The sequence below is a fragment of the Gekko japonicus genome, unplaced genomic scaffold, assembly GCF_001447785.1.
Source record: "Gekko japonicus isolate JY-2015 unplaced genomic scaffold, Gekko_japonicus_V1.1 scaffold1677, whole genome shotgun sequence".
Taxonomy (NCBI): Eukaryota; Metazoa; Chordata; class Lepidosauria; order Squamata; family Gekkonidae; genus Gekko; species Gekko japonicus.
This window is the reverse complement of record NW_015173722.1, coordinates 343347-354405: the sequence shown is the minus strand read 5'-3', so window position 1 is coordinate 354405 and position 11059 is coordinate 343347. Positions and strand designations below refer to the sequence as shown.

Genomic DNA, 11059 nt, shown 5'->3' with positions numbered 1-11059 from the left:
AGTGCTTTATTTCCTGCCCAAAAACTCTCTGGATTAAGGCAGTTTAGCTTTTTTTTTCCTACGGAGTCTACAGAGGGGCATCTTTATATGCTGCAAACTTGATTTTAAAACTGGGTACAAACTTGGACGGAGGCAAGATGAAAAGCACAAATATATTTATTTGCTTTGGTGTCTGTGATACAGCCTGCTCTCGTTTTGGAGGTTGAGTTCATCAATGAAGCGAGAGTGAAGCAAGAAGATTGTCTGCATTTTCTTAGCCTGGGAGTTGGTTCTTGTGCTGAACCTTCCGTTTGTTAAAGAGACCAGGAGTATGTCCTTCTCCCTGGGAATATCTGGCAAGAGGGGGTCAGGAGGAGTGTCTTGTACTGAAAGAAGGATCTTGCTCGTGGTTTTCTGTAAGAGGGAGGGAGAGAGTTCTGTCACACAAACTCATTTGTGGCCCTGGTCACACGGAGAATTTGCCACACGAAAGGCACGAATGTTGGGCGGATTTTCGGGGCGCCATCACACTGCAACATCTGGGAAGCATAGTGCACCCGTGGCCAACCCGTGGCGTCCCGCCAAAGATGCGGAGTTTAAAAGTACTAAGGAAAGTGCACTAGTATCCAGAAAACACACTTCCTTCCCTGTAATAGAATTTACTCTTTACTCTGCATTCGGGCAAACATTTTGCTGTCTACTTGACAAACAGATGTAGGTTTTGCTGCAGCTGCTCTTTGAGTGATTCGTGTTTGGGGCAGCCAGCAAAGGCCTTCGCATTGCTGAGAGGTGGGTCCTGCCTCTGGTACTGTCCCATGTAACACCTCTTGAGCATTTAGGGTTAATATTTAAGGACTGTGAGAAGGGAATCCTTTGGATCTTGGGAAGAGCCTCTTCCGTGCTGCCGTTTAATTGACACAGTGCAGTTGGTTTGAATGGTTGTCATTCTCACTTCCTGGTTGTATGGAAGAACCGGACGAGAGTGAGTTGCTGATTCCTTTCGTTGCCCTGTAGACTGCGGATTCGGAGCTCTCCCTATTGGCTGTGTTAAGCACACACTCTTCATTAACTATTAATAGAGCGTATGGTTGTCGCTGCCGGTTACGTGGATTGAAACCTTAACACCTTTTTGGGATCTCAGCTTGTGTGCACTGACAGTGTGGTGATCTGGGAAGCACAGCCATCTTTCTGAATCATCTCGCTTCATTCTGCATCTCTTTAATGCTACAGCTCCTTCCACATTAGAAGAAGAAGAAGAGATTGGATTCATACCCCGCCCTTCAGTTAGAGTCTCAGAGCGGCTTACAAACTCCTTTCCCTTCCCCTCCCCACAACAGACACCCTGTGAGGCAGGTGGGGCTGAGAGAGCTCTGACAGAAATTGCTCTTTTTCAAGAACAGCTCTTATCAGAACTACGGCGTGCCCAAGGCCATCCAGCCAGGTGCAAGTGGAGGAGTGGGGACTCAAACCCGGTTCTCCCAGATTAGAGTCCGCGCACTTAACCACGACACCAAACTGGCTCTCTCTCTCTCTCTTTTTTACCTTTAATCCCAACTAGCCTTCATTCAAATCAAATGACAGTGGTCTTTTAGGACCAAAAGATACATCGGGAATTCCCTAAATGGCCCTAAATGAGGATGCACCCACACAACATACCATATAACAAACAATTAAGATCCTTTTGTAAAAAATTCCCCACCCCTCTATGCGGAAATGGAAAATGCTTTTGTTTGGACGAAGTTTGACATTTGGTAGTAAAAATACAGGGCAAGGATAGATCAGTTCTGTTCCTGCAATCACTGTTCATTGTGATTGAGATTTAACTTTGTCCCTTGATGTAAAATAAGAATTATCTTTCAGTACCTTGAGGACTTTTGAGCTTTCCTTGGGTATTTTTTTTTCCCCCTGAGTGGATGGCTCAGAAGGTGTGATATGCCACGGTATCTCCTTTTCAGTGGTGTCATTAGAAATGAGCAGCTGTATGTCTCTTCTGCCCTTGTGTTTTGATTAGGAATTGCCCGTGATTACTCTTCAGATGTGAATAGCTGTTCCTCTGCAAAAGGACACGCTTGATAGCAGACGATCCCTGCTTCCCGCTTGTCTGGCAGATGCCTTCTGTTAAGCAAACCGTGAAATCCTGTGTAGTTTGAGTTCCTAACTTCTGATGATGGTAGCTGTTCCATTTATTTTAACTTGTGTCTGCTCAAATCAAGAATGGGGGGGGGGGCAGCGAACTGAAGCGCTAAGGAGGTATGCGGCTCTGTAACCCCAGGGTTACTTCCCCACAGCTCCTCCCGTTGAACTCACTTCCCCTTCGGTTTGGTGTAGTGGTTAAGAGCAGCAGACTCTAATCCGGAGAACCAGGTTTCATTCCCCACTCCTCCACATGCAGCCAGCTGGTAGACTTTTGAGGCAGTCACAAGTTCTCTCAGAGCTGTTCTCCCAAGAGCAGTTTCTGTCAGAGCTCTCTCAGCCCCAACTACCTCACAGGGTGTCTGTTGTGGGGAGGGGAAGGCAAGAAGGTTGTAAGCCGCTCTGGGACTCCCGAGTGAAGGATGGGGTATAAACCCAACTCTTCTCCTCTTCTCCTTCTCCTCCTCCCCCTCTCCCTACACTGACCTCACTCCCGCTGGCAAGGGGGAAAGGAGTTCCAGCTGATACAGAGTGCGGAAATCACTGCCTCTCTTCATGCATCCATGTTACTTTGGCTGTTCAATGAGGCCCTCCCTCCATCCCTGACTGAAAGTGTAATTTTTGGTTTTAAGGCCTGAACCAGAGTGGCTGGTCAAGAGGAAAAGGCCTATGGCCTTAAGCTAGGCTTCCATCATGGACAGAGTTACTTGCATGAAGGTAACAAGGGGGTACCATTAGTACTAATTCCTGGCATTTTACAGGTCCAGAACCAGGTGAGATAAAATCAGAGCAACCCTCAGTGGGGTTCAGGTTTCTTTTTTTACAGAAGTGCTTTCTAACAAAAGCATAAAGCCATCTAAATATGGTTTCTGGGCCTCAGTCCCATATTTTATTCCTATCTATCTATCATCTATCTATCCATCCATCCATCCATCCATCCATCCATCCATCCATCCATCCATCCATCCATCTATCCATCCATCTATCCATCCATCTATCCATCCATCTATCCATCCATCTATCCATCCATCTATCCATCCATCTATCCATCCATCTATCCATCCATCTATCCATCCATCTATCCATCCATCTATCCATCCATCTATCCATCCATCTATCCATCCATCTATCCATCCATCTATCCATCCATCTATCCATCCATCTATCCATCCATCTATCCATCCATCTATCCATCCATCTATCCATCCATCTATCCATCCATCTATCCATCCATCTATCCATCCATCTATCCATCCATCTATCCATCCATCTATCCATCTATCCATCCATCTATCCATCCATCTATCCATCTATCATCCATCCATCCATCCATCCATCCATCTATCCATCCATCCATCTATCCATCATCTATCTATCATCTATCTATCTCCAGTTACTTTTATTGGTATGTGAATTTTTTTATATATCAGTGGTCTTAAATATGCTACTGCAACAGTCCAACTTAAACTCTTCAAAAAGCAGTTCTCTTCCTTATTAACTATTTCTTTCCCCCCTAGCTAAGACGTGAGAAGATTGACCTTGAAAATACACTAGAACAAGAACAAGAAGCATTAGTGAATCGCCTCTGGAAGAGAATGGATAAACTTGAAGCAGAAAAACGGTTCGTGTTCAGTCCCGTCCCCCCCCTTTTTATTGCTTACATATTGCACAACATTTCTTTAACGGAGGCTATGTGATATCAACAGTCAAATATCTAAACGTCAAAAGCAGGGTGTTGTGTTTTTTTTTTTAAATGTTCTGTTATACAAGCAGCATGCTTCTGGTTGTGAAGGTATATATTTGGAAAGCCCCTGGTACTACTACCTAGGGTAGGATACGAAATCTATCTGTAATTCAGGAACGGACTGGCCATTTAGCTTACAGGGAAATTTCCTGTTGGGGTCACTGCCTTGGAGGGCGGCTGGTGGCCAGGAGCAAGCAGAGACAAGCCCCAGCAACAGGGCCGTCACCGCAGGAGCCACTTTGCTCAGGCCTGGTATCGGCAGGGTCACTTGGCGTCAGCTCACCAGTGGCATTGCTGCCAGTTTGCGGGAGGGCACAGTAGTACAGCTGATGCCCACAGTTGGCCCCACTGAATTGAGTGTCCTCTGCAGCTCTGGCTCGTGGTATCCCAGGGGCCATTTAGTCTGGCTTGACCCATGGCCAGAGGTAGTCTGGTGTAGTGGTTAGAGTGTCGGGCTAGGGTCTGGGAGATGAGGTGTGAATCCCCCCCTCCCTTTCTAACATGGAAGCTCTCTGGGTGACCCCCGGGGCCTATCACACACTCTCCGCCTAGCCTACCTCATAGGGTGGTTGTGAAGATAAAATGGAGGAGACGGATATAAGCCACTTTAGGTACTCACTGGGGAAAAAGGCAGAGTATAAATGAAATAAAAATGTCCCCTTTCCAGTCCTGTTGGTAACCATTGAATAACTAGATGTCGTCCTTTCTGGCCTGTGACGAGCTTTGCTTTAATAATAATAAACTTGCTTTAACAGGTGGAAATTAGGTTTGACTTCTTTGGACATTCATTGATATTCCTTAGCAGCCAGTCAACTTCGCTGGAGCAATTAAGTCTCCGAGAGCCGTGGGGGGAAAAGACTATAAGATGTTTTGATGTGCTCATAGTTAATCTAGTTAAATGAATGCTTCAGGCTAAGTGGGATCTTTCTAGCCTTTACCAAAGCACAAGGAGTTAAAACGCTTGGCTGTGTGATACAGCACATCATGCGTTCTTTTTGGGGAAGTTTAAAAAAGTTGTTTTTCACGGGGAAGCGTTGGCACGCTCTTTTTAGTAGCTAAATGACAGCAAAGCTAACTTATCAAAATGTTTTCTCTTTGAACGTGACAAAATGAGAGTGAGTAGTGAGCTGGGAGGTGTGTACAGGTGACTACTGAGTAACTTATCTAACACATAACTCATTTGGAAGGTCATCCTGAGAGCACATGAAAATGCAGGATGAGTGCAGATGACCATTTACCAGACATTAACTTAGTGGTGAAGGGGCTGCGGTGGCTGAAGTGGTTAAGACGCCGAACTGCAGACCGGAAGGTCGGTAGTTCAGCAGTTCGAGACCCGAGTGCTGCATGATGGAGTGAGCTCCCATCTCTGGTCCCAGCTCCTGCCAACCTAGCAGTTCGAAAGCAAGAAATTGCAAGTAGATAAATTGGTACCGTTCTGGTGGAAAGGTAGCAGCGTTCCGTGCGCCTCGGCATCTAGTCTTGCCAGCCACATGACCACGGAAGTGTTTTTGGACAGCGCTGGCTCTTCGGCTTGGAAACGGAGATGAGCACCGAATCCCTATAGTCGGATTGGACTGGCTTTCGAGCAAGGGAAACCTTTACCTAACTTAGTGGTGAGGAGAAAGTTGCCCCTTGCATGCCTGCCCAAATTTCTGATGAGGTATAGAAGTGTGATAAAGCTATCCCCACTACTAGAGCTAATGTAGCACAGTAGCCAAGGCATGTTCAGCTCCAAATCAGAAAATCCTTTGTTTGAGTCTTGCCTGCCTCCGCCATGGACTTGTCTCGGTGATCATAAGCAAGCCACTCTCTTGCACGGGTCCCTTTTCTTCCTCAGCCTGTTATTTGTATTGTGGGTGTGGTAAGACTGACTTGCTGTGCAGAGTTTCTTAGAAGCGTTGCAGTGGAAAGCGCTTTGGAATATTCAGGGTGTTATCTATTTGTTATATTGGATTACACTCACAAAAACTACTCTATATTTTTGCCCTCAGAAATATGAACCCACCAAGAGAGAAACAAGTTTTTAAACTGTTTGAGTGTTCCCCATTGTTAAAAGTAACAGTTATGGAATTCTTGAAATCTTCTGTTTCACCAAATCACCTCTGCGAACAGTCTTGTGACCAACGTTCCCTCTAAGCTGTCGAGTCTTGTGAGCAAAAATTCTACTTTGTGAGCTACTGGCATTAAAAGTTGTGAGCGAGCAATTTGGCTACTGCATAAATTAGTCTGCTCTGGAGCCATCCTTCCTGAGCTAAGACAAAAATGTGTGGGCCAGAGGCTAAAAAACTGTGAGCTAGCTCACACTAACTCAGCTTAGAGGGAACAGTGCTTGTGACTGTCTTAAGTGTGTGTGTGTGTGTGTGTGTGGTAATGTGGCATATCCCAGTCATTTTATGATTATTCCCTGAAGTTTGTCTTGGATTTAGGTCCCAATTTCGAGCAATGCCCAGTAATGCATTATGGTTGTCCAGGGTTACATGTGATGCTCAGCTACCTGATCTTCTGTTTGGATCTTCAGGTTTACCATCTCTTTTTTGCTGGTGCTTTAGAGAATGTATCAGCCTAGGCATGAGGTACTGTGTCCTGATAAATCTAGCTGCTTCAAAAAGCCTAGTCTTCATGGTTGCAAAGGGGGATTTCAAAGTAAGATTTGTACAAGCAGTGGTTCAGAAATGAAGGAGGAGGCTGAAAGAAATCAGGTTTATTCCATTTGTTCATGTGCTTCCGTAGTAATGTGGTAATACAGTACTGGTTTTACCTAGGGTACCAAGGGAAGAATAAAATAGTGCATTTGTACAAAACAAGGAAGCCACTGGGCAGCACTTCACACACACACAGCCAAAAAGTCCAGCAATGCAACAGGTAGTACTATAGTCGCAATACTATTTAGAGCACAAGCAGGGCTATTTTTGGGCAGGAACGGACAGGAACAGAGTTCTGGCTGGCTCCCAAGTTGGCCACGCCCAGCAGGAGCTCATTAGCATAATAGGCCACACCCAACAGCAGGAACTCATTAGGATTGGCTACATTAGGGGTGTGTGGCCTAACATGCAAAGGAGTTCCTGCTACAAAAAAGCCCTGGGTTTTGACAACTTCTGGTAACATGGGGGTGTGGCCTAATGTGCTAATGAGCTGTGCTGGCAGGGGTGTGGCCTAAAATGCTAATGAGTTTCTGCTGTTGGGTGTGGCCTATTATGCTAATGAGTTCCTGCTGGGCTTTTTCTACAAAAAGAGCCCTGATGCACAAGTGAATACAAAGCGTGGTCTTGACTGTTGAGGTGACCTCCTTGTGGACCTGGCTGAGCGCCCACAAATGCCACCATCAGTTTGTTCATCTTTACGACGTAGTGCTGGAGTTGCCTGATAGGGCTGCCAATTTGGAGCAAATGAACGCGTAGCCTTTGATGACTAGCCCTTCCTTTACCTAACAGCCTTTTAAAACCAAAAATAATTCTACTCGACTTTTTTCCCTTTGCCATTGGGTTACACAGAACTACAGTGGAATACAACTGTGCGTGATTTTTGTTCCAGGAGTTAAAAGTTCCCTTTATGTTGTTGGTTTTTTTAAATTCAGAATTCTACAGGAGAAATTAGACCAACCCGTGTCGGCTCCTCCATCACCAAGGGACATATCAATGGAGATAGACTCCCCAGAGAACATGATGCGGCACATCAGGTTTCTAAAAAATGAGGTGGAGAGGTTAAAGAAACAACTGAGAGCAGCACAGTTACAACGTAAGTTCAGTTTGCCTTGTCTGCGTGCTCTCGTGTGCCTTGCAAAAGTAGGTTTTTCAGGAACCATGAGGTTTTCTGGCTGGAAATGGCAGAAGAAGGGTTTGAAAGTAAAATTCCTAAATTGTGTTCAAGATCACCTGCTATTGCTCCACTTGTGATTGGAAAAAGCTTCAATAAAACAATTACAGATTTCGAGCAATGCCCAGTAATGCATTATGGTTGTCCAGAGTTACATGTGATGCTCAGCTACCTGATCTTCTGTTTGCATCCTCAGGTTTACCATCTCTTATGCTGGTGCTTTAAAGAATATTGGCACATCTGAGGAGAACAGAAAGGGTTTTTAGTAAAATGGCATGGCATCATGATACATCTTTGCTGAAATGAAGCTATCTTCGGATTGCATTACTCTCTGTAATACAGGATTTGCTATTCAGAAGCCTTTAAAAAAAACACTTAAGATGTCTCTCTACGGCCCCGGCCACACATGCTGGAAAACGTGGGGGGGCGTGGCTATTTGCACCGTCGCATTCTGATCCACCATTATGCGATCAGACGCAACGGCGGCGCACCAGGGTTTCGTCCTTTGGTGCGCACTGCAAAGAGGACGCCGGAGGGAATAGGCGCACGCCAGCGCAATCACACCGAACGAGTCCATCTGCAGCCCGTGGCAAACCATTTGCTAGTAGATCTTTGCAGGTACTTTTAAACTGTGCATCTTCAGCGGCACGCCACAGGTTTGGCCATGGGTGTGCTAAGCTTGCAGTGTGATCGCGCCCCGAAAATCTGCCCAGCATTCATGCCTTTCGCGTGGCAAATTCTCCGTGTGACCAGGGCGTACATCAGACTTCCAGGCAACTTCAAATATTAAAGAAATCTCTTGTTTGAATTTTTTAAAATACTAAGTTTCTGACAGTGTGTCTTTTAGGGTCTTCTGTGGGTATCCCCTCCCCCCCAGATATGTTTGATAAGATCATGACTGGCACTCAGATTTCTTCCCTCTCAGCTATTCCTTCCTGCAAATGGAAATATATGCCCAAACTGAATGATTCCTGTTTTTCCACAGGGGGTCCCATTTGTCCTCGATTATTGGACTTTATAAATTAAGCAACCTGTCAGTATTCAGAAGGGTGGATTGATTGCAAATCAGCCATTTAAATCATGATTTAAAATCAGCAAGGAAAAAAGGTTGATTTAAATCATCGGTTTAAGTTGACTTGTCTGTGCAAATCATGCATTTCATGAACAAGCAGATAGAAATTAGTTGCTATAACAGTGAAACAGACTTGCTTTGCAGCTAACACCCCCCCTTTAATCCTGTTTAAGAACAGAATCTGAAACTTCAAGTTGCACAGCCCACATGACTTTTGTACTAAATGATTATATGGACTTTGATGTAATCAAGCTTGAAGGAAAGGCACAGCACAAAAGTTTTAAAATAAAATTAAAAATATTATTGTATTTTGGACATGCTGAATTTACATGGAAGATCGCTTACTTAGCACAATTGTAGAGGGATGTGCCAGATTGTGGAACAGTTCTTTGGGTTTTCTGGAAGAAAGTCCGTTCATTATTGGCGAGCACAAGTTTTCTGTAAGAGATGGGAAGTAACCCTTTATGCTGTTGGTGATAACATTATTGAAGTGATAAATGTATCATGCTTACTTCAGAATTGGGTTTTTTTTTCCTTTTCATAGAAAAATAGACTTTCAATTTAGTATGTTGATAGGGGTCCATGAATTGACTGTTAAAACACAATTCAAGAATTGCATGTTTCTCTTAAATCTATATTTTATTTTTTGACCAAGGTATACATTGCAGTGGCAATGAATTAATACAGTTTTTTTTTTAAAAATCATCCACCCTATGCCCAGGGAACTCTCCCAACTCCAGGGTTTGGTTCTGCAGATGGCACAGAGCCAAGTGTGCAAGCTCAGTGACCGCTTCCAATTTTGACTGTGCAAATAAATGGGGGGGGGGGGGCTCAGGCTTGAACAGCCTTTCAGTCTTCATCGGAAATATGGCAAACACAGGGGACATAAGACCAATGTTCCCTCTAAGCTGCGGAGTCCTGTGAGCAAAAATTTTCCTCTGTGAGCTCCTGGCATTCAAGTTGTGAGCGAGCAATTTGGCTACTGCATAAATTAGTCTGCTCTGGAGCCCTCCTTCCTGAGCTAAGGCAAAAATGTGTGAGCCGGAGGCTAAAGAACTGTGAGCTGGCTCACACTAACTCAGCTTAGAGGGAACACTGGACATAGCATCCTGTTTTGTTTTTGCTTTCAGTAATATGTGGAAGGGTCTCGACCAATGCTTCCCTCTAAGCTGTGGAGTCTTGTGAGCAAAAATTCTACTTCGTGAGCCACTGGCATTAAGGTTGTGAGCAAGCAGTTTAACCGCTGCATAAACTAGTTTGCTGTGGAGCCCTCCTTCCTGAGCGAAGAAAAAAAACGTGTGAGCCGGAGGCTAAAAGACTGTGAGCCAGCTCACACTAACTCAGCTTAGAGGGAACACTGGTCTTGACATACCTCTGTGGGAGTAGTTAGTTTTAAGAACGCGAGAGCTCCTCCACTGCTGGAAGAGTCTGTTTTTGAGAGGGCAGTGTCTCCTCCTTACTCCACTGGCAGGGCTTGTGCAAATGAACTGCACAGACTTCCATGTCTGGGCTGAAGGTGGGTCCCCCCTCTATGCCCAGCCTGCGTCCTCTGCCGTTTGGAGTAGTGGTTTGGTGTAGCGGTTAAGAGTGGCAGACTCTAATCTGGAGAACCGGGCTTGATTCCCCCACTCCTCCACATGCAGGCAACTGGGTGACCTTGAGTCAGTCACAAGTTCTCTCAGAGCTCTCTCAGTCCCACCTACCTCACAGGGTGGTGTCTGTTGTGGAGAGAGGAAGGCATTTTAATCCGCTCTGAGACTCTGAGTGAAGGGTGGGGTATAAATCCAACTCCGCTTCTTCCTCCTCCTCCTCCTTAAAAGTTTCCCTGTTTTTTTTAAATTCCAAATGCCATTGCTCTTCTCGGTCTTCTTCCTCAGCCTTATTTAGTCAGGAAGGGTTAGTCATGGCCGTGTGGGTGTCTTTTGGGCCTGGTGGAGTTTGCCCCCTTAGACACCAGCTGCTTTCAGTCTTGCTCTGGCACTTCCAGCAGCAAGAAGCACTCTGCTTTCATTAGTGCCAGCGTTTCAGCAGTTCTGGGCATGAGTAACAGTGCCAGCAGCAGCATTGCTACTCCTGCCAACCCAACCTGTCTCTGATGGCGCGCCAGGCACTGTTTTGGTATTGCTTATTGCCTCAATAAGAAGTTCCACTTAGGTGGCCCACTGCTCAGGCAAAGTGACTAGCCGAGCCCTGAAAAGAGTAACACTATCCCATTCTACTCACTGGTCTCCTTCCCCCGGCCACTGTGGATGAGAAGATCGCTCCATCTGGATCTCTGCCTTCTGAGTAAAAGAGTGCAGTTGTGAAGGAAAAGAAAG

At 45.4% G+C, this 11059-nt stretch overlaps 1 protein-coding gene across 1 annotated transcript in view; it reads left to right on the top strand.

The window, feature by feature from the left end:
- CCDC6 (coiled-coil domain containing 6) overlaps nucleotides 1-11059 on the top strand; it is a 41292-nt gene that overhangs the window by 16227 nt on the left and 14006 nt on the right. The window contains exons 5-6 of the mRNA XM_015423369.1: nucleotides 3630-3733; nucleotides 7431-7591. Coding sequence (XP_015278855.1) covers nucleotides 3630-3733; nucleotides 7431-7591 — 265 coding nt within the window. The remainder of the gene's footprint in view (nucleotides 1-3629; nucleotides 3734-7430; nucleotides 7592-11059) is intronic.